The 27,867-nt window shown below is 39.6% G+C and overlaps 1 protein-coding gene and 1 long non-coding RNA gene across 2 annotated transcripts in view; both read left to right on the plus strand.

Annotated features, from left to right (window-relative positions):
- The window catches only part of ddb1 (damage-specific DNA binding protein 1), a 27,038-nt gene extending 1,453 nt beyond the window's left edge, over positions 1-25,585 (plus strand). The window contains exons 4-27 of the mRNA XM_037247194.1: positions 489-710; positions 1,030-1,144; positions 1,447-1,544; positions 2,425-2,583; positions 4,031-4,114; positions 4,241-4,357; positions 5,310-5,412; positions 6,479-6,554; positions 6,630-6,738; positions 7,633-7,811; positions 8,278-8,441; positions 9,369-9,476; positions 10,620-10,827; positions 10,961-11,056; positions 11,279-11,390; positions 13,581-13,704; positions 17,704-17,868; positions 18,343-18,437; positions 19,889-20,059; positions 20,679-20,788; positions 21,305-21,474; positions 22,979-23,081; positions 23,831-23,954; positions 25,011-25,585. Coding sequence (XP_037103089.1) covers positions 489-710; positions 1,030-1,144; positions 1,447-1,544; positions 2,425-2,583; positions 4,031-4,114; positions 4,241-4,357; positions 5,310-5,412; positions 6,479-6,554; positions 6,630-6,738; positions 7,633-7,811; positions 8,278-8,441; positions 9,369-9,476; positions 10,620-10,827; positions 10,961-11,056; positions 11,279-11,390; positions 13,581-13,704; positions 17,704-17,868; positions 18,343-18,437; positions 19,889-20,059; positions 20,679-20,788; positions 21,305-21,474; positions 22,979-23,081; positions 23,831-23,954; positions 25,011-25,094 — 3,096 coding nt within the window. The 3' untranslated portion in view covers positions 25,095-25,585. The remainder of the gene's footprint in view (positions 1-488; positions 711-1,029; positions 1,145-1,446; positions 1,545-2,424; positions 2,584-4,030; positions 4,115-4,240; positions 4,358-5,309; positions 5,413-6,478; positions 6,555-6,629; positions 6,739-7,632; positions 7,812-8,277; positions 8,442-9,368; positions 9,477-10,619; positions 10,828-10,960; positions 11,057-11,278; positions 11,391-13,580; positions 13,705-17,703; positions 17,869-18,342; positions 18,438-19,888; positions 20,060-20,678; positions 20,789-21,304; positions 21,475-22,978; positions 23,082-23,830; positions 23,955-25,010) is intronic.
- On the plus strand, positions 11,829-13,289 carry LOC119120375. The gene is made up of 2 exons (XR_005097500.1): positions 11,829-12,399; positions 12,516-13,289. It is a non-coding gene; the product is annotated as an uncharacterized LOC119120375 (long non-coding RNA).
- Positions 25,586-27,867: the final 2,282 nt, after the last annotated feature.

Genomic DNA, 27,867 nt, shown 5'->3' on the forward strand with positions numbered 1-27,867 from the left:
ATAAATAAAAATCACTGATCCGATGAGCAGAACTCCAATCTTTTCAAAAAACTTGTTTATGTTCTGTACAATTTTGACCCTGCAACCGATCACCGATTTTGCAGAAAATGCAAATATCTGCTGGTCCAATCCAGCCAATCAGATCTGTGTGCAGTCTACTGCAAGGGTCACCAACTCCAGTCCTTGAGTACCCCTATCCACATTGTTTTAAGTATGTTTCTCCTCCAACAACACACCTAATTCAGATGATCTGCTCATCAGCAAGCTCTGCAGAAGCATGATAATGATCCTAATCATTTAAATTGTTAGAGCAGGGAGACATCTAAAAGATTGTGGATCGGGGCCCTCGAGGACTGCATTTTGTGACATATGGCCTACTGCATAGTGGTACTTGTTGTCTCATGTTGTAAAACAAAATATAAAATCGTGTTTTTCATGTTTTTATACTGCTCACATAAACGTCTGCAAATTTACTGTTTTGATTCCAGGATCGCATTGGACGGCCCTCAGAGACCGGTATTATTGGAATTGTTGACCCGGAATGTCGTATGATTGGCCTGCGGCTATATGATGGCTTGTTTAAGGTGATCCCTTTGGATCGTGACAATCGTGAACTTAAGGCCTTTAACATCAGACTGGAGGAGCTGCAAGTTATTGATGTTCATTTCCTGTATGGCTGCCAGGCCCCAACTGTGTGCCTCATTTATCAGGTATGTTTTGCTGAGGGCCATTGGTATACAGCACTGTACTGTACATCAGTTTGATTTAAACTGGCAGAAACAAAATTACAACCCATCAATGTTTTGCAGTGTATATTCTTTGCATATTTTGCAGCCATTTTCGCTTAACTATTTTGGTTCAAAGGTTACAGATTCTGGATCAAATAGGAAACTAATCAAATGACAGTGTTTATCGATCAAACTTCTTTTTCTATTGTGGTCGTAATCAAAGTTAAAGCATAAAATTTGATTGATGCTCATCTAGTCTAAAGATGTGTCTTAACGTCGGCCTTCTGTTGGCCTATGATAGGACCCCCAGGGGCGCCATGTCAAGACCTATGAGGTTTCTCTGAGGGAAAAGGAGTTCAACAAGGGCCCCTGGAAACAGGAGAATGTTGAGGCTGAAGCATCTATGGTCATACCAGGTACGTTTTCTTGTATTTTCTTGCGTACTGGATGAGCCGAGATGTTGTAACATCATGTTGCCACTAAATTCAAATAATCATTCAAATTCAATGTAATGTGTGCATGCCCCTGCTGAGGCTGTTATGGGTTGGTCAACAGCACCATGTGCAGTGTTAAAGGGTCTTTAATAGTTTTATTCAATTCGTGTGCTGTTGGCCTCTCACTTAGTTATCTTATTTGACACTTTTACCAATCAATCTTTTAAAAATGGTTCCAAGAGTCTCTTGTCTCTCTGCTTGACTTTGCTGTGCTTGCATTTTAGTTCCTGAGCCTTTTGGTGGTGCTATAATCATAGGACAGGAGTCAATTTCTTATCACAATGGAGACAAATATTTGGCCATTGCACCACCCACTATCAAGGTAATTGTATAAGCAGTAAAACAAGCTGCTATGATTGTGTTTTATATCAAAGGGATTTTTGGTGCAGATTGGGAAACGCCTGAATTAATATGGTACCTGTCAGCAAACAGACAGAAAAAGAATATTGGTACTCTATTATGTAAGACAAGCCTTCAGTGGTCGCATAAATAACGAACCTGGAAAAAGGAATAAATTAATATTTAATGAGAAATAACCAATAAAAATCAGACTCTTGAATTGTAGTTCGAGAGAAATTATAGAAAGCAAAGCCCTGAAAAATGGTTGTCGCATTAACGAGCTGTAATCCATCGAAGGAGATAAAGAATTATTAGTTAGAAATCAACATGCAGAGTAAATAACATTTGCTTAGCGTTAAACTAATAAACACAATTTTGTGCTGAATGGCATTATGTTGTCATATTTTCTTGAGTCTTGTTTGCCCTCACCGTAGCAGAGACAGGCAATTGTGTTAAAAAAAGACATTTTCCAACCTTTTCTTCATATGGCCAGAACCACACATTATTTTTAGTTCTTCTCTACAGTATTACCTATAAAACTTCAGTTCAGTTCATAAGGTTGAATTTTATTGCAGTTTAGAAAATATGTTGTAGGGAGCTACTAGAAAAGTTGCTGTGCAAGTCTGCTCACGGAAGATGTACTCTCCAGTATTACGGGTTTATTCATAAATCAACCAAAGCTTTGGTTTGACCTGTTGTTTTCCCTCTGGATTTAGTTCTTGCCTTTACCAATGCACCAAGGTCCCCATTATTTCAGCACTTTATTCAATGATACATACCTTTCTATTATTATGTTTCTTTTATATGCCTGATCCACCTTGCCTGTCGTTTTATTGACCTTGCATCTTTGTGCTTGACTGCAGCAAAGCACTATTGTCTGTCACAACCGAGTGGACCCGAATGGATCACGCTACCTGCTGGGAGACATGGAAGGGCGTCTTTTCATGTTGCTCCTGGAGAAAGAGGAGCTAATGGATGGAACGGTTGCCCTCAAAGACTTGCATGTGGAGTTGTTAGGAGAGGTGCTCTATATTATATTTACAGTGATGTCCATGTTTTTTTTACGGGATACATTCCCAATCCCGCACATTTGATTTTATTAAAACACGCTTTTTAATATATTCCTAAGAAACCATTCTAATGCTTTACTGTCAAGAAATTGTACACCACAGTATAATATCACTTTGAGCAAACAAAAATAAAGTCTCTCGCTCGCGTAGTTTGCATAATGGGTTAAGCGTGTTTGCTTCAAGCTGTTTGTCACCCCCAGTTAAAGTTCACCTTAAAACTGGTACATAAATAAAAAGACAATTAAAACAGCGCATTTAAATACCAAAATGTTCAGCCAAACAGTTATCTAGCTTGCTTAATTTTAACTTATAATACAAAATGCCTTAGAGGGACGAACGGAAGTTAGCTGTAATTCTAAACCCTCCAACAATTGCTACTTCAACACACTAAGCAGCAACATATTCATATGGGATACGACAGTACTCACAGACATGTATTCTTTGCTCTGGGGAAAACTGGCATTTAGCTGGGGACCCTCTCTTTCTTTTGCTGTTCTATTACGGGGAATCCCTTCTAGTAGACCTTCATAGTCTTTCTTTTATGTCGTCTATGGCTGTCTTCCCTATGCTTGCAGAGCTGCTTCCTTGGAATATTTCCTATCCCTTTTAGGTTGCATGGCCACTATTTCTCTGGCTTGTTGGTTTTTCTCCAGCTTTCCCATCCTCTCAGGGCTACTATAGCGTTTTTAGTGTTTTATAGCCTTGACAGGACCTAATGGATCTTTCCACACTTATACAGAGGATGCAGCAAATCATTCTCTCTTTGCTGCTTGCCGGGTGTCACTTATCAATTTTAGAGTGATTTAAACAATGGCTACACGTCAATACCAAGTCTTAAAGCCAAATCACGCGTGAAAGGCAGACAGGTCTGCAACACCTTTCTCTTACCGTCTGCCAAAGAGTCTAGTAAAGGCTGTTTTGCAAGTCCTCTGAGTGGTGCTCATGCCAGAAACCATCAAGGGGAGTGCTACAGCTGAGCTAGAGACAGATTGCTTTTTAAATTGTTGGCTTTATTGTTGGGACCATTCTGCTCAGCCAACGGGTAGCAGTTTCTCTGCGTTGTCATGTAAGAAAAATATGACTCTCGATTGCACATTAATTACACACAGTGCATAGCTTGTTTTTGCACTTTAACAGCTCCATTTCAAGTGCGTTCTTTTTGACAGCACTTTAAACCATTTGATGCCCCGCAACTTTCCAAACAAAGTTTATATTCCTTCTTTTCTCAATCCCCTAACTGATAGTAAATGCTTCAGCTATATTTCTGACTGTTCTGTTCAAACATTAGCAATTTATAGTCTTTCAAGTAATACTGGTACATCCCATACAAAGAGTATGTCGAAAAGAAGATAAAACATGATTAAAGACATTAACATGCTGTGTTTCTCTCCAATGACAGACGTCCATTGCTGAGTGTTTGACCTACTTGGATAACGGTGTGGTCTTTGTGGGATCCAGACTGGGTGACTCCCAACTGGTAAAGGTACGCAATTGGTTAGCCACACTAATGAACAAATAGTCACATCTGTAAATTGTTTTCCAGTCCTCCTGTGTAAGTTTTTTTTTTTCATTTAATTATTCTTACAAATGCTCTTATTTTCATCAACAGCTCAATGTGGACAGCAATGACCAGGGCTCATATGTGGCTGTCATGGAGACGTTCACTAATCTGGGGCCTATTGTGGATATGTGTGTGGTCGACCTGGAGAGGCAAGGACAAGGCCAGGTGAATTCCTATAGTATATTGACATTTATTATTCATCATTCATATTTTCAATCATGTGCAGTCATGAGCATTTCGATGATTGATGATGCAATCGTGATAATAATGGTGTGACTAGATTTTTAATTTATTCAATAGCAAAAAATAACTGATGTGCACTAATGACACAAAGGCAAATTTCCAGCAGCTCTATTTCACACACGTTTGGCTGCTGTCTCACAGCGAATGTAGCCTTAGCAGGGAGCCAGCATAGTCAAACCAGCTGCCACAGCTTTTACAGCTTTTGACATCTGATTATAGATTAGGGTTGGGCGATATGCCAGTCAATATAAAAAATATGACAATATCAGTCGTGTGAATCTTCCATGCTCATTTTGCACATCGTATCCTGAGGTGTTTAACAGATGTAAATACCACGGAATAAAAGCTGGGTTTCTGAACTTCATCTCATTCCTCTGGTGATGTGAAGCCCACATGTCCTCAGGATACAGCAAAAACAAAGGAATTGACCTTGCAGTTCTAATACTTTTGGAGGTTATTGTAATTTATGACTACACATTCCATTAAATTCTCATTGCATCTCACTTATAGCTGAAAGCACCCTGCTGTACCTTGGCTTTGACGTTAAAGAACAATAACGGAATGTTTCTTGACGGTACAAACAAAATGCCACAACGTTGTGTGTGTCGTGGTTGCTAGAGTGAAATCACATATTTCCACTGGGGGTAAAATTGCAGGGTTTGTTTTTCTATCTACTGTCTTGTCTATGTCTGATTGATGTTCAATGTTCTGATGCAGTCAATCAGAATGGAAAGAGAAATGGAGTTCTTTACATCAGGCTCTTGGATCAAAACACAATTGCAATTAATGTAGAAAGAGTTTTCCTGTTAATTGTAGCATCTCACTGCCATCTCAAAGCTCATGTTTATTTTGTGTTTTCATTTGCTGCCTTCAGCTAGTTACATGTTCAGGTGCATTCAAGGAAGGCTCTCTTCGGATCATCCGCAACGGCATTGGGATTCATGAGCATGCCAGCATTGACCTGCCGGGTATCAAAGGTTTGTGTGTTTCATCACCTCAATCTCAAGCCTTGAGTTTAATGAGGCCCTAATCTTGCCCTGACTTGACAGCAGAGCCTTTTGAACCTGCCCAGCTGTTTGGGTCCCCTTGCCAAAACACCAGCTGGGGCCTATCTGAGCGCTCTCAATGTTAACAGTTGGCTCTTGTCATCTATCTTGGCTTTGTATCATAAATGCCAGAAAAATTGCAAGCTTTACCACAGCTTTAAAGTGCACCCGAGGAGGTCGCACGTTGAGGTCTTGCTGGGGAAAGGAAGCAATAATGTAAAGTCACCCGTTCCAACATGGCGTCGTCCATGAAAGGTAGAGCGGGGATTATTTTGTTAAGGACATGACCGGAGTCCGTAAAATACGGTAAATGGAATCCATTCACGGTAACTATTGCAAATTGCAATATAAAATCAAAGTGAAGTATTTCTGAATGCGTTATATCGCCATTCCAATACCTTTGGAGGAGACTGTATAAGCTTTCGTTGAACCGGCTATGTCGGAAGTGTTCACATTGTTGGTGGAGATCGGAAAGCTGCACAACCTCTTCTGGTCACTGATGGCTCTTCCCATTTGATGTATAGGGTTCTTTCAGAGCTCTATAATGTAATCAGTTTTCCCTGACAAGAGCAGTTGACCTTCTTTTGTGCTTTTGCTGTTGTCTTTTCTAGTACAGCACAGTATGCAGTATAGTAATTGCTGCCAAGTGTCAATTCGCCTGGCGTGTGTTAATGATATGTTAGTCTCAGGGAATTAAGTTCTTTGTGAGGTCATTGCTGTAATTTAAATGAGCCACATAGACCAGTTAAGGTCTGCTGGCACTTTCAGATGTTTATTGATCCATTTTGCCCTAAAAGTCTTTGTTGCTGCCTCAAGATGAGACAGTTATTCACGTAAACTAATCAATGACACTCTGAGAGGGATTTGCAATGTTTGTCTTAAAATGTGAACCTTGGAGACAAAAAAACACAAAAGACTTGGGACACTTGCTGGATTTTGTACTCCTCTAATTAGAAAATTGATTGAGCAAGTAATTTTGTTTTTAATTGCGTTCCAGGTTTGTGGCCGCTCCGCTCGGAGGCAGGGAGAGAGACAGACGACATGTTGGTGCTGTCCTTCGTTGGTCAAACACGGTGAGCCGTTGCAACAGAGCATAGCAGATGCACATGGTATCAGAAATGAATTTCTGACGTAATTGTGTGTTTTAGCGTGCTGATGCTGAGTGGTGAGGAAGTTGAAGAGACAGAACTTCCAGGCTTTGTAGACAATCAGCAGACATTCTACTGCGGCAATGTTGCTCACCAGCAGCTCATTCAGGTTAGCATCCATACAGACTCACACATCACACCAGAATTGGCTAAAATTGGCACTTGTTTCATATTGAATTCTTCTTTTCTATACTTTTCTGTACATTTAAAGATGAAGAAGTTGATTTATTCAAGAGTACAGCTACCAACTTAAAAGCGAAATTTGTTGTGGAAAACCCATTACGCTTTTAACGCTGATTAATACGATTATTGACATTTATATTTTCTTTTATTATTATCATATCTCTTGCATTAACAGAATTACCAGGATTTTTTTCCATGTATTGTCCATGTCATTTGCCTGAAATGTCTTCAGCCAGCCTGGCAATACGTTTTACAGTACTAAATCAAACATCAAACTTATAGAAATATAGTGCAGCTCAATAAATGTGAATATCATAGATTTGTATTTTTGTTAGTTATAAACTATAATCAATGAACTGAATGAAATGTCCGGGTTTTTTGGCAACCAAAAAAACGAAAACCAATATTCTGAAGTACTGCTCAGTTTTCTGGTCTGACCAGATCAAATTCAGCAGATGATTGAATGCACACAGCACTTTAGAGTAAAGTCTTGACTTTGATTTCCGACAAGACTTTGGTACTTTTCTTGTAGAAAATGAAATATGTGAGCGTTTTGATAAAAGTTGGAAGAAGGGATACCAAATCCCATTTTGTCTTTGTTATAGATAGCAACAATTGTGAGATTGTAGAAAAAGCAATTAGGATTTTCTTTTCCAGGCAGAAGCAGCAATTCTGGCATACAACCAAATGTAATCAATGAACTTTTCTTTGAAGTGACTCCATCTTGTTTCACCCTAACCCATCATTGTAACCCTTCTGTCACTTGCCAGAGGTGCTGTGCAGAATAATATTCAAACTACCAAACCTTGTGTATTTTCAGATCACGTCCGGCTCCGTCCGCTTGGTGCTTCAGGATAGCAAGGCATTAGTGAGCGAATGGAAGGAGCCACAAGGCAGGAACATCAGTGTGGCTGCTTGCAACCACACTCAGGTTGTACTTGCTGTAGGCCGTGCCCTTTACTATCTTCAGATCCTGGCTGGAGAGCTCAAACAGATTAGGTAGGACAATTTGACACACGGGCACATAATTAGAAATTACATTGTATACCAATCAATGTCACCTAGTCGATGTTTGCAAGAGTGGCGGCAGGTTGTCGAGAGATAATTGACAATAATTAAAAGGTTGAGTGACATTACAGCAGCATTTAACACATTTCTGATTTCCTTGACATTGTGTAACCATTTTATAGTTGACAATACATCCGAATCTTGTTAAAATATTGAATTAAAAGATAATTATTTTGTATGTTAACTCTTCATGAAACTGTAGTCAGAGTTGGGGGCTTTATATGGGTGCTCTTGGGAGTGCTTCATCAGTTTTATTTGCCAGTCTTCGATATCTCACATGTATCTCACAACTTGGACTTTTCACATGAAGATGATTCCCCTATCCAAAGTTTGCTGTGTTGTGTCCCCATTGACGCCGTTCATAGTAAGAGTGTCAACCTCTTTGTGTCTTCTTCAGCAACACCGATATGGAACACGAGGTGGCTTGCCTTGACATCACGCCACTTGGTGAAGGGGGTGGTGAATCGCCACTCTGCGCCGTGGGACTGTGGACTGACATATCAGCCCGTGTGCTGAAACTACCCTGCTTCACTGCCCTTCACAAGGAAATGCTGGGTGGAGGTGAGGGCAAATGGCAAAAAAAACACAAATGCTGTTTCTGGCTTCTCAGAGTACTGTAAACTTCTAGGGTGCCAAGTGAAGTTCATTTCCATAGCCCAGTCAAAGTAATATAATGCCTTAAAAGGACTTTCCAAATCCACTAAAGTGAAATATCCTTACAGCTCAGGCACTCTCGAAGGCAAGACAAAAACGTCCCTAATACCTTCACATAAGTAAAACTCGAGAGGCAAGGGAAATTGCTTTGTGACAAACAGCACACTGAATATAGGCCAAGAGCAGTTTGGCACCTCATTTGGCATTTTATGTGACGGACCTTCTTTAGACATAAAAATTCAAGTCCAAGTCAAAGAATAATATGCTGCAATCCACATTTATGAACCACTGGAGGGTGCAGTGATTTTTTTTTCCAGAGATGCCCAAAGGCTATACCAGTATTTCTACATTTAGTGCATCATTTAAGGATTTGAGAGATAATTATCGTCATGTCATTAAGAAGACTGCTTATTTGGTTGAACTTATGAAATCAACAGTCTGCGGAGACCAAATTCCCTTATTGTGAAGAGAACTCGTCTTTCCAGTTAATGTTTCATCCGTGATGAATCTCTCATAAATACACAGCAGCGCAAAAATATTATCAATGAGTGTGGGTTGATCGCAGTGCAATTAAAATCATTCTTTCAAACAGATGAAAGATTGTTCTTATGTGTTCTAATTACTATGTGTAGGCTTCCCAGAAGCAAGGTAATGTTATATTTCCCCAGTGTTACCATGTTAATTTTGTCGGTTAAACATTTAGTTTCTTTAGGCGTATATTTGCTTCCTGGTCATCAATTTTCATGACTAGCCATTTTTGCCATCATTTTACTCTAGTATGAACACATTACATCTTCTAACAAAAACATGTCATTTTGTTGTGACCATTTTTAGAGATCATCCCTCGCTCTATCCTAATGACCACTTTTGAAGGCAGCTACTACCTGCTGTGTGCCCTCGGGGATGGCGCGCTCTTCTACTTTGGTCTGGATCTGCAGACGGGTATGTCCTTTTCATGATGTCAGTCCATAAGCAGCAGACCAAATGAGTTGTTTAACACCAAGTTATGCAACTCCATGTTTTCAGAATGATAAATCCACTACCTGTCATGTTAGGAGTCTTGCAACTGGATAATGACCCAGAACACTGTTAGAATACACTAGGATGCCTAAGGGCAAACCATTGGACTTTTCCAAAGTGGCACTGATCTAAATCTTATTGAACATCTGTGGAAGGAGCTGAAACAAAAAGCACCCTTCAAACCTTCAGACAACTGAGACAAATGATGATTGGACTAAAATACCTGCTTAACTAGAGGTGCAAGAGTCTCATTGAACGTTACAAAAATCGTTTGATTGCAGTGTTTGCCTCAAACCATTGTGCAACAAAATATCCAGGGTACCATCACTCCTTTTCACTCGTTTGTTTGTTTGTCGAGATACCTCTGGTGAACCCCATTCAATAGCACTGTGATTTTCATTGCTTAATTTTCAAGTTTATCAACGGACAGAAATTCACACAAAGTCTTTTTCTACTTGCTGAATTGCGCGTCAGCTTTGGACTGCAGATGTGCACGCGGTGTTATTCATAGAGTGTTCCGTAGTTCCAAAAACAACAGACACCGGAAAACTGTTTCTTTTAGTACTTTCACAGATGCACCAATTGGATAATAAATGAACATGCCAATGTGTTCATCAATTTGAATGCCCAGATTACTGCGCCTCTGTGGATTGCTTACTGACGTGAATCCTAAAATGCAGCATGCATATTCCAAACACATTCTCCTACGTGGTCCATGTGCAAGTCCAAAGCTGTCTGAATACACACAATGTGCACACTACACACACTTTCAACCACAAAATCTAATTTAGTCCCCGTGTTGGAGGGAGCATTAAAATGTATGCTGGCGACAAGATGAAATTCTTACTCCTATGCTGAAAAAAAGCGTCACTATCTCGAGACCTGTGAACTGTACTGTACTTGATCTACCCTGTCGCTGGAATGTTTATTACCTGACTGGAAACGTGAATTTCACATAAGCGTTGTAAAATATTTACGGCAAGGGTTTAAATTTAAGTTCTTTTCAACTCCACTTTTCAAACTAAAGATAACTTGGTTATTCCACATGCTTTCTTTTTGCTGTAGGCGCCCTGAGTGAGCGCAAGAAGGTTACCCTGGGCACACAGCCCACGGTGCTGAGGACCTTCCGATCCCTGTCCACCTCCAATGTCTTCGCCTGCTCTGACCGGCCTACTGTCATTTATTCCTCCAACCACAAGCTGGTCTTTTCCAACGTCAACCTCAAGGAGGTCAATTATATGTGCCCACTCAACTCAGAAGGCTATCCTGACAGGTCAGCACTCAATCAAACTCTAGATACAGATACAGTCTAAAGTAGTATTGGGAAATTTCAACTTTGAAACAAGTCATATGCACTTTGACAAAAAAAGAAAAATGTCTTTGACCAACTCTGCCGCTGGTTGCAGTCTGGCTCTGGCTAACAACAGCACTCTGACCATTGGTACCATTGACGAGATTCAGAAACTTCACATCCGTACTGTTCCTCTGTACGAATCCCCCAGGTCAGTCTTTGTCTCAAATGTATGTGTTTGGCTGCCACGCTCACAATGGCGCCATCAAAAAAAGAATATTTCATGACAATCATTTAATTCAAGAGCTCCAGTTCTTTTGTTGTGATTGCAGTATTTTGCAATTCTGACACCCCCTCCCACCTGATTTACTGGCTTCCTGCCACAACTCTTTGTGTGTCCTCTCACTTTTTTCTATTTTTCTTCACACTCCAGGCGCATCTGTTACCAGGAGGTTTCACAGTGTTTTGGGGTTCTTTCCAGCCGGGTGGAGATCCAAGATGTGAGCGGTACCACCTCTGCTGTACGACCCAGTGCAAGTACCCAGGTACTGTAGCATTGCGTTATGTTGGGATAATGAGCGCCTAGGAGCCTACTACACAGCCATGCTGACAATGAGCACTATTTACAGTATAGCACGAGCCTGAGAGCTCATTAGGGCCAGCTGAACAAGGTCTACTTGAAATTATGTTCTCAAACTATTTCATATCGGAAATGACATATAGATATATGTTTGCATGTTTGCCATTTAAGTTTAGTTTGTTTTGAATAAGACCCATAAGTCAGTCAGTTGAAATTTAATATGCTGTTGCTGTTAGGAATTGTAACTAGGATTTCAAAGGACGGAAAAATGATTATGTAACTGAGCTATTCCAAGCTTTTGATCGTTCATTTTTTATGTGCCAGTTTCAGAAATCAAAAGCATAGTTAAGATAGATAGATAGATAGATAGATAGATAGATAGATAGATATTGATCCCGAGTGGGCACACAAGAGAGGTTAAAGAACAAATATGCAGTAGTTACACAACTTGTAAAACATGCAAAATTATTATGAATTAATGATCGATTAACATTGAAAACATAAATAAATAAATGGACAATATATATAACGGTCGCAACAAACATGACAAACAAAATTAGAGCGAATGGATCTGCAGTAGACGTAATAGATACCCGTGATTGAATGAATAAACAATACACAGCAGATGCAGTTAAGGGCACAGTTTACCTTCATGTAAAATGAGCTTGATCTAATTAGCATTGTGTTTTCACTGAAATGCTGTGGGTTTTGACACATGTAATTATGACCATCCAATCGTTTTTAGGCTTGTTGTCTCTTTCTGCAATCTTTTCTAGCACTGTAGATAAGAGCTGGGGGTAGCACTTTTTAATATATCAGTTTCAAAATCAGCTTTAATGTTTTTTTGGGGGTAATTATTGTCCTGACGAAACGGCACACTTGACCTGTGGGGATAAATGCAATTTTCTATCCATGTTTCAACTGGGTTACCTGTTGATTTGAAGTGAATTTGAAGAATTTAAGGTACTATGATGGTTGACAGCTGGTACCGCATGCTTAGTCTTCAAAGCCTCACCTTTTTCACTGTTGCAAAATACTGCATTTAGTCTTTTCAGAATTTTTATCCAGCTTGAAGGTGTCATTTTCAAAGGTTGGCCTCAATGCTTGGCCAGCATGCGCTCACTGTTCATGGTGATGTAAAACCTACTCTGTACTGCAACATTTTCTTAACAATTTCCAGTTTGTAGCAGGGCATTGTTTTGGTGGTCCTAGCTTTATCCTGAACATCACCAATTTTCTCCCTTCAACTGAAATTGACATCTTTCACATTGTCACAAAGCGGCTGCACATCCAAATGCCAACTTGCGCTTACATTAAATTGTTTGGACAGATGTTGACTTTTGCAGTCACGAAGGGCTCCAACCTGTGTACATTGAACATTCTCCTGAGAGCTTCATTGGCTTCCTTGGACTTTACCCTTTTTATGAATGTCAGTTTATTTAATGTGTGCTGTCAAACAATTTGTTTTTAAAAAATGTTAACATTTGTACACTGGATAAATAGCTTGGTCTTGTCACATTAGTCATTCTACAGTCTTGTGTGACTTTATGATGAAAAATTTGAATTGTGACAATATATCATTAACAATGAATACGTATACTTCTAAACCCAAGTTTAAAAAAATGCAATTGGAAATAATCATTTTTGAAAGAAATGCGCTCATTTTGAACCATTTTATAGTCTTTTCGGTACTATTTACTGTCACAGGTTGTTGTGCTTACTAATGCCTAGACTTGTAGCCCAATTCTGTAATCGCTGTTCATACAATATTTTACCACCAAATATTGGATGAATTGGCTCTTGTCCAAATCTGCCAATTGTAAGTCAATTATAAATTCGTCACACCTACTCAAACGAATGGGGGGAAAAAAACGACCACCCATTCCTGCACAGCTCCAGTGTTTACTCTGTCAAGGAATCTACATTTTCTACCAGGGTGCACGACTTGTCGAGACAAATGTTGTCGAATGTTTCTGCATGGTGACCACAAAGAGGTTTCCCTGTTTGAATGCTGTGCATATGGTTCTACAGATGGTGTCAAGTCTCCTATAGAGCTTTTGCAGACAGAGATGAGAATTATTCTATGCACCGTATTATAATTCAATTTGTATTAATTTCAGTACCTGTCCCATGTCATCAATCTGCATAATTCCAGGCCCTCTCCAGCAGCGTGAGCTCTAGTAAGCTCTTCCCCAGCAGCACTTCTCCCCACGAGACATCTTTTGGCGATGAAGTAGAAGTTCACAGTCTGCTAGTTGTGGATCAGCACACCTTTGAAGGTGAGACAGCCAGATGTACATTTCCTTTTTTATCTCAGCCATTGGCACGTTCATATTTTGCCTCTGCTCTGATGGTAAAACAATGCACTCTGCCTTGAGAATAACTGAGGTTTATCAGGTCAATCCACAATGTATTTTCCTCCGCCTTGACTTGACACTCATTCATCATCTATTTTTTGCTCATACATATTTAAACAGGCGCATCAACAAATTTGCATTTACTTGTGTCAAGATTTACTTGAACCTGAACCTGCGTACAATTTCTGGTGTTGTATGATAAACAGGCACTCAATATTTCGTTATAGCTCAATGCGAGCGTGGGCCAACATTGATTGGATAACTGAGAATTTTGCTTCATCTTCTTGAACTTTGCAATTTCCAATTGAGAACCCAGTGAAAGGTTATATATAGTGGTTGCTCTCTTTTGTTTTGTAATGCAGATTTTGATGCACCCCACCTAGCTTTAAAAGACCTGGGCCTTCACAAATCTGCATATATTAGGAGACATTATGTAAATAATTGTAAATAAGGGATTGAGTCATCAGGTGTGTCCAAATGCAAATCAAATTCAGCAACGTTCATTCACTTAATGATCTTTTTGTTAGGCATGAACGATTTTGAAAAGTAATCTAGTTGTGATCCCGTGCCCCCAAAATTGCAATTCAATATGATTTTTTTTTTCAAGGTCCTCTTCCCATGTACCGTAATTTTCGGACTATAAGTCGCACCGGAGTATAAGTCGCACCAGCCATAAAATGCCCAAAAAAGTGAAAAAAAACATATATAAGTCGCTCCGGAGTATAAGTCGCATTTTGGGGGGCAATTTATTCGACAAAATCCAACACCAAGAACAGTCATGAACGAGCAACAACAGGCTAAACGATAGCTATGCTAACGTGACATAAACACAAACTAAGAGCTGAGAACGGCCCTGACGTAAAATTCAGAGTTATTCAAAAAACTATTACATAAATAACACGTTAATAAAACCATCTGCGTCACTCCAATTCATTAAATCCATCAATCGTCCTTTGTCAACAATGCGTGCGCGCCGCTGACGGCTCTTGCACTTAAAAATATTCCACAGGCCCATATAACGATATATAAATTATATATCAAATAACTATTATATAAGCAATAATGTTATCAAACCATCTGTGCACTCTAAATCATTAAATCCATCGATCAAATTCCTCGTCCTTTGTCAACATCGCCGCGCGTGCGCCCTGACGTCAGCCTCGTCGTTATTCCACAGATCTACTATATATAGATAATATATATTGTAGCGTTAACAAAGTTCAAGGAAAGACGTGGGTTTGGTAAACGGCTCTTTATTTAACAAAACAAACTTACAGGCGTGTGGCGGCGTGGACGTCCAGCCACGAAAGGGGACGAGAGCTCCATACGATAGGACCGGGCGTGCGTAGAAGCCATGACCGAGATCCATGCACCGTCCTCGGACAGCCACCCGGCTGAGCGCCGGCCCTCGACTTCCATCCACGGAGCTGAAAGGCAGCTCGGTAGAGTAGGACCGGGCGTGCGTAAAAGCATTGTCCGAGCACCATCCACCGTCCCTGGACAGCCACCCGGCCGAGCGCCGGCGCCCGACTTCAATCCACGAAAGTGAAAGAAAGCTGGACGAGTCGATCTTTGTCCTTTATGTAAACAACCGTCGCGCTGCTGACGCGCGACCGCGACGTCGCGTCGCGCTGCTGACGTCAGCAGCGCGACGTCGCGCGTCACTCGTCCAGCTTTCTTTCACTTTCGTGGATTGAAGTCGGGCGCCGGCGCTCGGCCGGGTGGCTGTCCAGGGACGGTGGATGGTGCTCGGACAATGCTTTTACGCACGCCCGGTCCTACTCTACCGAGCTGCCTTTCAGCTCCGTGGATGGAAGTCGAGGGCCGGCGCTCAGCCGGGTGGCTGTCCGAGGACGGTGCATGGATCTCGGTCATGGCTTCTACGCACGCCCGGTCCTATCGTATGGAGCTCTCGTCCCCTTTCGTGGCTGGACGTCCACGCCGCCACACGCCTGTAAGTTTGTTTTGTTAAATAAAGAGCCGTTTACCAAACCCACGTCTTTCCTTGAACTTTGTTAACGCTACAATATAGTTATATAGTAAATCTGTGGAATAACGACGAGGCTGGCGTCAGGGCGCACGCGCGGCGATGTTGACAAAGGACGAGGAATTTGATCGATGGATTTAATGATTTAGAGTGCACAGATGGTTTGATAACATTATTGCTTATATAATAGTTATTTGATATATAATTTATATATCGTTATATGGGCCTGTGGAATATTTTTAAGTGCAAAAGCCGTCAGCGGCGCGCACGCATTGTTGACAAAGGACGATTGATGGATTTAATGAATTGGAGTGACGCAGATGGTTTCGCGCTGCTGTCGTCACTTGAAATTCAAATTACAGTAATCCCTTGCTACATTGCGGTTCGTTTATCGCGGTTTCATTTTTTTTTTTTTGAAATTTTTTTTTTGAAATTTTTTGAAAAAAAAACCACATATAAGTCGCTCCTGAGTATAAGTCGCCCCCCCACCCAAACTATGAAAAAAACCGCGACTTATAGTCCGAAAATTACGGTAATTTTTTTATAATACAGATGAAATAAATTAATCTGTATTACAATAATGTCAGATTTATACTTTGTTTTAGTCTTATAGGTCAGGCTTCTGCTAAAGTAAAGGCAAATGGACCATGCATTCATCCGAAAGGCAGTTTATCGCTTTTAATTGTTAACTTACTAAATAAACATCTTGTTTAGCAGTCTATTTTAAGCATTCACTACAACAACTTCATACAATTCTACTGAACAAGTGTAGCATGAACATAAGTCAGTACGTCATTAATTAGATTATAACAATACTGCAAACAAATCTCTGGGTTTACCACTAGAACTTTTCATGTTTCATGAAACAAACAGCAAACAGTTGGACTGCACTACCTAAAGCACTGAACATGTTAGAACTGATATAAATATGTTAAATATTCATAGCGAGTGACCGATTTAAACCAGAGGATTTCCCCCCCCCCCCTTAATTGCAGCCTTTGCAATTTAGAAATTGCATTCTACTACATTGTGATATCAGTTTGAATTCAATTAGTTATTCAGCCTTATTTTTAATCAATTTTCTTCAGTCATGCGATAGTCGCATTGCACTGCTTATTTTTACCGTTGGTTTAAAAAAAAAAAAATTAAAACTGACAGATGGGGGGGGGGGAAATGCATTGCATCATAATTTACAACTATGATTCTTTAATCAGATTGAGCCACTCACTTAAACATGCACTTTTTCAAATGGCTAAATTCCCCAGCTGCTGAATTACTTTATTGGTCATGTCAAATATGTTTTATTGGATACATCATTCTTTTGCTTCTAGCACCCTAGGGTACTTTCACCCTGGACAAAATGCACATTGAAAATAAAACTTTCCCTTCGACAATATAAACCTGCTTCCACAATAAAATGTTATAATTTTTTGTTCACCTACCAAGGTTGAAATAAACCAACGTTAAAGTAAGCATGTTGTACACATATATAATAAACTTCCAAATCTTACATAAGGACCAAGGCATGACCAAAGTTGCTTTTACTTTTCTATAGTCTTCCACACCAACTGGATGTTACTTGGTGGTTTTATGTCAGTGGCATGGTACTGGTTGAGTTGTCACATATAGGACTGTTAAATACATTTACATAAAATTTCTAACCAGCCAGTGGCATTGAGAACTTTATGAGTCAAAATGGGACACATTCCTGACGGTCAATGGCTAATACTCATCATCCTACGACATATTTCAGCTAATAAACTCTGTAACAGTGTAATGGAGCCAAAGCCTGTCACACTGTGGAGAAGAAAAAAATGTTGCGTTTTAAAGTCTTTCACATTCACAGTGCAGAATTTGGATTTGCTGCAAAAACATATTTGAAAGACTTCATCGTTGTGCTGCTCTAACATATTTTTGTGGTGCATTTCTCTCAGTGCTGCATGCCCATCAGTTCCTCCCAAGTGAATATGCTCTCAGCTTGGTGTCCTGCCGACTGGGAAAAGACCCGTCAGTCTACTTTGTTGTTGGCACGGCCATGGTTTACCCAGAGGAAGCTGAGCCCAAGCAGGGACGTATAATTGTTTTCCACTACACTGATGGTCAGTATAGGCTTTTTCTGAAGTTTTTGCTTTCCAAACACAGGCAAACTAACCTAAATGTTTTTCTCTTTTTTTTTTTCTAAATCATATACTGTTTGTCTTCTCATCCATCTTATTTTTCTTTGCTTTTGTCCTACTACAGCCAGTTTCATTTTCTTTTTTCCACTTTCTCAGTTCAGGGACACTTTGTCCTACATTGCTCTTGTTCCGCTTTTCACTTAATCATTGCTTATCACTTCTTATCAGACGTGTCCCTAACCTCGACAGCTTCCTCTCATTTCCTTTCACGCCGCGTCCTTTCAAAGGTGTATTGCCTGCTTTGCACACTTCTAGTAATGCTGCACAATTCATCGATTTCTTTTTTTCAACCCACACCTGTATCACTGTTTGCGCAATTGAGTTGTGCCTCATTAAGTGCTTGTCTAGGTTGAAGATGAACAACACTTTGAATGTTGGCATTTATTTCCCCTTTAGGAAAACTACAAACAGTAGCAGAAAAGGAGGTGAAAGGAGCTGTCTACTCAATGCTTGAGTTCAATGGCAAACTCTTGGCCAGTATCAATAGCACGGTAATTACTGCTTCAGTGTTTCCGACATAATACTTTTGTTTGTTGTAGAAGTGAAGACAGAACAGTATCTTGCACAGTAGGTTTTGTGTATTGCTTTAAAATTCATGGTGCACATTTTACCATAGACTGGTGTGCAATCTTGGGTATTAAGGGATTGCAATTCCGTTTAAATTGAATTTAGTTTTGAGACGTTCATCAAACAAACAACTGTTTCTACCATGATCCCCATTTTCACAACGCTGCATACCTAAAGAAATTGTTGTTTGCTGGCTTTCGAAAATACCTCAGAACATATCTTAATTTTTAAGATACAGGTACACAGGTGGACAGCATTGTTCTTGCCCCACTGTAGAAGAACAAACAAAGTAAAAATGTTCACAGAAATAACTTGAGTCTGGTATTAATTTGCTGATTTTTGAAAACCCTGATCTAAATTTGATTGTGGAAGGAGTTGAAACATGTCAGCCCTTCAAACCCGAGACAACTGAAACAGTTTGCTTCTAAAATTTAGGCCAGAAGAGGGTCCGAATTCTCACTGAAAGTTACAAAATCCATTTGATTGCAGTGATTGCCTCAAAATTCTACGTAACAAAATCTTATTTTATTATTATTTTATTGGTACACTTTTTTTTGCTCAGGGCTGATTCACATTTTTTAATTAATCTGAGAAAAGATACAATTCAAAAGCAATGTCAAATTTTCATTGGTTAATTTTTTACATTTGTTAATTATTTCTGTAACCACTGTGCATTTTTCTTCATTAACGCAGTGATGCCAACTATTTTGGCCATGTGGAACTGTTCTGTGGCCCAAGCCCTGTTAATAGTTGAGTGGTTGGACCTTGTCTGCAATTACCATTTTTCATACACTGGTATTTTATGATGACAAATGGTTGCATAAATGTCTAACAAATGAAGCCACGGTGTTTCAGTTCCAAAATATCCGTGACCCATAACGTGTACTTTTCTATTCTTATAGACATAAAGTAGCTCAAATAATATTTAACTCACATTGGTTATGTCACAAAGTAATGACTAGACTCACACATATTTAGGATAATCCCACTTGCACAGTACTGCGCTAAATGCCACACTCATCCATGCTGAGCTATAGATAGACTAAAAGGATTCAAGCCATAAACACAGCCTCATCTGACAGTACTACTCTTAAGGTAGTATACTGAAACGTGCATTTGAGTCGGTTAGCAGAACCTACAATATGTCATACCCACAGTAATTAATTACGATTATATCTTTCAAGTATTGTTTAGTAATTACCGGGCTATTTCGTAGGGATTCTTCTGCCAGACACATCAGCACTTTACTTCCATTCTCACTGAGGTGCAACATATCCAGAACAATAGCCTGCTCTTCTCCCAACCACTACATAACTAAATAATTTAACCTCGCTCATCAACGTACATACTTTCTTACTTGGAGTATGTGTTTCAGGTCCGCCTATATGAGTGGACGGCTGAGAAAGAGCTTCGGACCGAGTGCAACCACTACAACAACATCATGGCCCTGTACCTGAAGACCAAAGGAGACTTTATCTTGGTGGGAGACCTGATGAGGTCTGTCTTGTTGCTAGCATACAAAGCCATGGAGGGCAACTTTGAGGAGGTAGAGTACTACATACAGCACTGTGAACTTTATGCTCGTCTATTTGGCCAGTGCGATTTGTGATTCTTTTTTTCCCCACCAGAAACATGCATCCGTCCCAGCTTTTGGGCAAGCAACTCAAATATAAAATCAATTTGAGATGGAAAAGATAAGAAGAATTTAGAATGAGCCACATGTAGAGCTCATACTGAAGGGCTAAGCTTAGAGTAGTATGTAAGATGCAAATAGGAACTACGGTTTTTAAAAATAATACATTAAACATGTACCCCCAGTTTCCTCCCTAATGGATTTGTGATTATGTTTTTGAGACTTTAGGATCTAATCTCGCATGTTGAAGTAAGACAGTTCTTACACTAGTTAGATTTCTTCTTGTATTATTAGTATGCGAAATTATAGATCTATTTTTGTTGGTGTTTTCTTTTGGGAAAAAAAAAAAACACAATTAAAATAGTCATTATTTTCACATTTACATTTTACCGCCACTGAGAATTCAGCTGTTTTGTTACTTTTGACAACTTAGTGCTTTTGTGTTTAAAACATCCTTACATTGTAAACTGGCTTTTGCATAAGCACACGGCTAAATGGTAACTCCCTAGCTCATGTCTCGCATGTTTCATAGATTGCTCGGGACTTCAATCCCAACTGGATGAGTGCAGTGGAAATTCTGGACGATGACAACTTCCTTGGGGCTGAGAACGCCTTTAATCTGTTTGTTTGCCAGAAGGACAGGTGAGAAGCTGAATGAAGGAGTTCTTTATCAATCAGATGTGTCTGTATTTCCATGGGAGTGTTATTTTTGTTCAGTATTACTGCAATACATCCAAGCGAGAAGATTGCTTGTCACGTGGTGAACATTACACGGGTGATGTCATTGTTGTATGAAAAATGATCTGACTTGTGCCGACACTTGTTATCTACTTAATACATCAGGTTGGGCACTCAATCTTAGTGACCTTTATTTTTGTATTATATGCCTCTTACTCAATATCTCTCCACCACTTCTCACCTGGTTATCTGTTTCCGCTGCTATTTTCTGACCTTTACAAAAGCCTCTCATATCTTTGGTCCTCATGATTTTCTTCAGATTAATCAATCACCTCGACACACCTCAAGACAACATCCGTTATTGCTGCTGATGTCTTTTGCTATCCCCTTCATTGAAATTCCCAATTTTCCCTTTGCCCTCGTTTTTAACGTGTCTGCTCGGTCGCAAGTGAGATTATGACAATACAATCTTTCTGGCAGTGCGGCCACCACAGACGAGGAGCGTCAGCACCTCCAGGAAGTGGGACTTTTCCACCTTGGAGAATTCGTTAACGTCTTCTGCCACGGCTCGCTGGTGCTGCAGAACTTGGGGGAAAGTTCCACACCCACCCAAGGGTCTGTTCTGTTTGGCACAGTCAATGGCATGATTGGTAGGCACAGCCACACAAATACCACCTCAACTCAATTTGTCATTTTTTTATCCGTGCTGACTTATTTTGCATCCAATGGAATAATGGCGGTTGCAAAGTTTGTCTTGCAATATATTGCCCTTTCTGTTTGGTCTCAGTCGTCATCATCTCAAAGAACCTCGTAACAATGATAATTAAGTCTTTGGAAATGTAGATGCAGTTTAGTGTTGGCCTCTGAGATGTCAAATGAACCTTTACACTTTTCACCAGCTCGTTTTTTTTCTCCACACCTTTTGTCTCTGAAAAAGGTTTAACCAGAAATGAGAACCATCCCTGTAGACTTGAGTTAAATCGCTGCCATTATGTGTTCTAAAGAAAAATCACCCTCTTAGCTTTATCGTCCCTGGAAACTGTTGAGACTGTGATGTATCTGATGGTTTAGAGAAAGGGACAAAGGCCAGCAAGTACACAGACTGAAGTAAACTTGCCTTGTTTACTTGCTTAGAGCAAGATATCGTATGATCTAGAGAAGATTGAACAATTTTCAGTGTCTGTCGTTTTTTTACTACATTTAGTTTTAGTTTTGCTCAACCTCTATGATTCTTGTGATAGATAATGATGAACTACTGTCTTGAAAGCAAAACAAAACATTCTACAACTTGTCAGGCAAAAGTTTTTAAGGTACCATTCTAGCCTTAAATAGTGCAGCATATTCTAAAACTAGCTGAGTAAACTATGCGCCAAATGAAATAATGAAAAAATTAAATGCACATGAACATCAATTATTTGTATTTGTTCGTATCCATTGGAGAAAATCACTATTAGACTGAGCGTACAAATTGAGACTAGGGATAAAAAATCTAAGCCTAGTGCAGTGTTTTTATAATCAGTATATTCTTCAAGCAGGTTGCAAGTAAAGAAACTTCTTCAAGAATTGCAGCCTTTCTCCAATTTAAGGCACTTAACTTGGTATTTGCTGTTCAAAAGAGCAACAACATAAGACGAGTCAGTACTAAAAGTGGTATTCGAGGCGTCACAGACTGTCAGGAGGATTGTCTTCCAACTCAGCACAGTCTCGTCATATTCAGCCATCCGTATATTTTAGTGCAGATTATCTCCACCGGTGTGTCAGAATAACACAGAAGTTAGTTAACTTCTAGCGTGTACTACCTACTCTCAAAGCCTTGCAACTGTAAAATTTAACAGAGAAGTCACAATGAATTATTGAATGTTAGGAAATAATGTTGCTTTTCGCTCCACACAAAGTATTTCTGGCGTACAAGCATGAAACTTGCATTATGAGGAACGCTGTCCGTCTAATGATCCTTTTATTCATTTATCATATAAAGTGTTTTGAGTTCCATTACACGACCAGCCGAGACAAGGTTTTCTCTCCCTGGATGAAAAAATATTTTTATCATTTGATACTTTGTCTTGGTGATGCATTCACTGACACTTGGCACTTACTGAGGTTAGTCGTCTAAATACTGTTTGTTCTTTCCTTTATTTTGAATTGATGTGTTAGGACTGGTGACCTCCCTGTCCGAGGGATGGTACAGCCTTCTCCTGGACCTTCAGAACCGCCTCAACAAAGTCATCAAGAGTGTTGGCAAAATTGAACACAGCTTATATCCTTTTTTCTTTGTTGATGTGCATACATGCCATCTGTTACAATGAAGGCAAATAGACAGTCCACACACTTTCCTCAAGAAGACTGGAGTTGGTATGTGCACTGTGAAATATTGGTGATATTTGGATTGTAATTTTTTCAGTATATATATATATCTTACAACTTGCTAGGTAAGAGCGTAGCTAATCTTACTGCTCCTTCTGAAAGCAAACAACTTGAGACCTAATGATTTGCGCCTCTGCTGGTTGCAATAATACTGTATTCCATTTTCCGTCAGTTACTTGAAGGCTCGATAAATCATCGATTCCAAATATTGATCGGTAAATGAACTACAGTGAACTCCCACTACTCGCAGGGAATAAGAACTGAGCCCTGCCACAAATCCATAAGTTACTGACATGCCTACCAAATAACCTAAATTGCCTAAAAATGCCACAAAAGCACTATTTTGTCCCAATGAAGGTCCTCTACTTCTATCTACATAGTTCATTACCACCAAGATTTGCCGAAGCAAATCTGTATCCAGGTGAATTCATGAACAATGAACCATGACCATGCTGTGGATGTCTGTAGTTGACTGGAATGACCGTCTCTAATAGTAGCTGTCGTCTACCGTCCGCTGTATTATTTGTCACGCAATTGGATGATTTTAGGAAACCTGGTATGAAACAAGCTTGATTTATTCAGTAAATACCATCTTCAGGCAAAGCAGTTGCCTTGTATTGATTTGCCTTGACGTTGACGCACCTGGAGGTCCTTCCACACAGAGAGAAAGACAGATCAGGCCACAGGATTTATTGACGGCGATCTGATTGAGAGTTTCCTGGATCTAGGCAGAGCCAAGATGCAGGAGGTCGTCAGTACGCTACAGGTAGGCAAAATCATTATCTTCATCTTTGGGAAGCATTCATTCCGATCCTAACCGATCAAAATTATCATTTGAAACATCTTTTGGAGGGGACTCAATCCGACTGATATTGTCATCTACGTATTGATTCTCTTTTAATAAAATGTCAACAGACGTCGATGTGTGTGGCGCAAACAGACCCCTTCAGCTGCCCAACAACATGCCTGACCTAAATTAACGTAAAGAAGGACCCCTTCGACTGTTCAGAAACATGCCTTTCTATATTATATTTACTAGGTATATTATATAAAAAATACTTTCTGCATTTCGGGGTTAACAAGATTCCCAAATTCTGGCCCCCAAAGTCCGCGTAAAATCGGGTTTAGGTGTGCTCAGTAAGCCATTGGCTTTTTTCCCATTTTTTGTCCCGGACTGCTTTTTGAGTTTGTTTTTTAAAATGATTCCCTTCAACGACAATTGAAAAGCATTGTCTATTTTTTATTGGTTAATTTCCATAAATTGGTATTCTTAGCTTGGTCAGATTCAAGGTATTTCTGACTACTGTGGGCTTTGACCTTATATTTAGTCCATGTTTCTCAATGCGGATCAGGATCTACTTTTCCACTTTGTACTCAACCCACACAACAGGTTTCTTCCCTTGGCATTTTGTGCTCAGTCATGGCAAAAACATTTACACACATTTGAGATTCTAATTATTGTCCTGTTCACATTTGAAATACAAATGTCACTGAGCAGATTCCGTGTGCCGCTGCCCTTTTGGCCTTGTGTGTGCTGGCTGCGTGCGTTTTTTTTCCCCTGCTCTGAGCTGATTAAAAAAAAATGTTGTTTTCTCTTTTATTTTGTCCACACCTACTTACTGGTGAAGCTTGAATGAAAAACAGCGTTAAAAAAAGGCAAATATTTCATATAATTTTGGAAGCGGCAAAGGATTACAATTTGTAGCTAAAATCAATAAAACAAAGCAGGCTTTGGCTTTTTGTGTACTTGTTTGTTTATGCCAGCGTTGGCGAGCTTTGTCTCACGTATGATTGCCCGCTGTTTGCTGTGATTCAATCGCAGATCGATGACGGCAGCGGCATGAAGCGTGAAGCCACTGTGGACGAGGTCATTAAGATTGTCGAGGAGCTGACGAGGATCCACTAGAATTTTACGCCCCGCAGACACAAGGTGGTCCGCTGGAGACATGAATTAGAAAAGATGTTTGGCCCTTGCAGAATTGTAAATAATTATAAATAAGCAATGTGTGCATGACTGTCAGGGGTTGAGTCCTTGAGGGTGCATCCGCATTGAACTCTTCGTTAAAAAAAGATCCTGGCCAAGCGTTGCATCCAATGGGGGAAAAAAAAGACCAAAATTATTGGTCCGAACTTGTGTGGCTGGGTCAGTGTGGAATATTGAGTGTCTAAAACAGGGAAAACACAATTCCCCCCCCCTCACCCAAAAAGGTTTTTTTAGCACATTTGTGACAGTTTCAAGCAGGTTAGCAAGTCCTTTCCATGCCATCATTGAAATGTAACCGCTTTTCATGTCTGGGGTTATTCAAGTCTGAACAACAAACAGAGGAAAATGATAGATTTATAGATATTTTGTCTGTGATGTTTTTTGTTCTAATAAACATTGCTTTAGTACTGTTACCCGTTTGTCCGGTTTTCTTTGCACCTTTGAATGAATAAGGGCAATACCTTTTGAGGGTAATTAACCAAAACAATAATTTCCTTTTTTTTCCCCCGAACATTTGTATCATGCAGGTGCCGAACTTTTTTTGGAGGCAACTACAGCCTTTGTGGATTTGATTCAACAGTGTTCTCAACTGTAGTATATAATTAATACTGTTTATTTTTCCATTGGTACAATAGTTTTTATTTTTTATGTACTGCTATATGCACTCTATTTTCTAAATGTCATTTTTTTAAATGCTCAAGATTATCATTTAGTATGTGGAATTTAGAATTGGTGGAAAATACTGCATTTTCACAAATTTGTCCCAAATTTCTGTTTATTTTCTAACAGATACCAAAGCTATAAATAATCTTCCATTATTTTTCATTGCTGCAGTTTAACATGATGAGTGAATGCAGCCAGTGAGAGTGGAAGTTGCATGCCAGTTCTGATCTATTTTCGTCTTCGGAATATGCCTTTGTTTTGCTCTGGTGGGTCTTCAACCAATTTCCTCTTCCTTCTCTCTGAATCCTCATCTCTCCTCAGTGAAAACTCTTCTGGGAATTTAGAGATAAACTTCCGTGAAGCCACACACCTCACTCACTCGTGTCGATAAAAATAGGCCAAATAGTAAAAATGCAACTGAGAGTCGACAGCCATATGGATAGTTGATGTACGTCATGTTTTTGAAAAATTAATCAACTGAACCTTGTACCTTGTTTAATCAGGACAGTACAGTATTGCAAGGCAATTAATACTTTTTGGTTTTATAATTGTGATCATTTATGATAAAGACTTACTGTAAGTTGCTACCCAGTCCGAGTTGAGGCTGTTAATTTATGAGTCACCGATATATAAAACCCACTGCAAATATTTTCACGCTCTGACTCGCGTCTATAAACTATTCAACTTTTCACCTAATCTTGCAATGAAAGGATTTCTTCAGCTTCCTCCAAGGATAGGATATGCTGAAGTTACCGTGTCTTCTGACTTCAAAGTGTGAAATGAGCAAATTCAAAAAAAGAAATGAATTGATGAGAATGTCTGTGATAATGTGCAGTCCCAGGAAAATAGCTACCAATAAAGCAAGTTTACCTCAGATAACTTGGACAAATTGCATTATCACAAATTTGCAATGTCGAGAACTGAGATTAGAAAGAGGAGAACAAAAAAGGAACCGCTTTGGGGCTCGCAAGGGCACTGGCCTCAGCAATGTCTGTTTGAAATTAAACATATACATCTTGTTGCACTGACTACCTTGAATTTTCTTGGTGGTGTACACTAAACTTCAAATAACTTCCGTGCTTAGTTTTGGTGACAGAGAACTTGTGTAATATGTAATAGCAATGTGTAACATACCATCGATCCATCTGTTTTGTACCACATCCGGTTCAGGGTCACAGCAAGCTGGACACCATCCCAGGTGATTTTAGACCAGAGGCAGGATTCACTGGTTACCAGCACAGATTTACACCCACAAACTATGAAATCGTAACTAAAGAAATAAGGACGAGTTCTCTATTGTTTTTGGATTAAGATACAGTACAAATGTTTCCACAGTGCATACTTGGGCAAAAAGAAAATAAGAAGTGACATTCTTCTTCAGCTTTGTCCTGTGCTCTGAGTCTAATCCAAATGATTCATTATTTTGCTCATGGCAACACTAGTTGAAGACAACTCCGATTAATGTTGTTTATTATAACGGCCTTTTGTGCTGATGGCACGTCCAATCATTGATGTTGAAAAAATGTTGCATGGTGAAACATCAATATTATGATGAAATTTACAAGGCTGTTGTGGTTGTGACTCAGTTGGATGAGTTATGTGAAGCAGTATGTGGACTGATGTCATTTGAGTAGTCATGAAACGCGAGATATGTACTTGCAAAAACTAACCCCACAATCCCGTGCATACCTTTGTGATCTCAAGGCTGTATTATTGCAATTCTCTGCTCCACAAAGTCCCAGATGGTAAAATTGATCTAATATCATATACCCGATGCTAACTTTATTGCACTAGCACTCTGTAAAATGTAGAACAACATTTCTAGTCCTTCTAAAATCAAACCCAAATGAATTATAAATCAACCTTGTGCCATTTTTATGTTTTTAATGTTCTGAAGGCAGTAGATGAGTAATGATAATGCGCTTTCAAGTTCACGTCTACAAAAATATCCATCGCTTGCGTGTTCTCACAACACCAAAATTAAAATAGCTCGATACCGATACTGAAACTATATTACGGCAAAAACTTAAAA

The sequence above is a fragment of the Syngnathus acus genome, chromosome 3, assembly GCF_901709675.1.
Source record: "Syngnathus acus chromosome 3, fSynAcu1.2, whole genome shotgun sequence".
In the NCBI taxonomy this organism is placed as follows: Eukaryota; Metazoa; Chordata; class Actinopteri; order Syngnathiformes; family Syngnathidae; genus Syngnathus; species Syngnathus acus.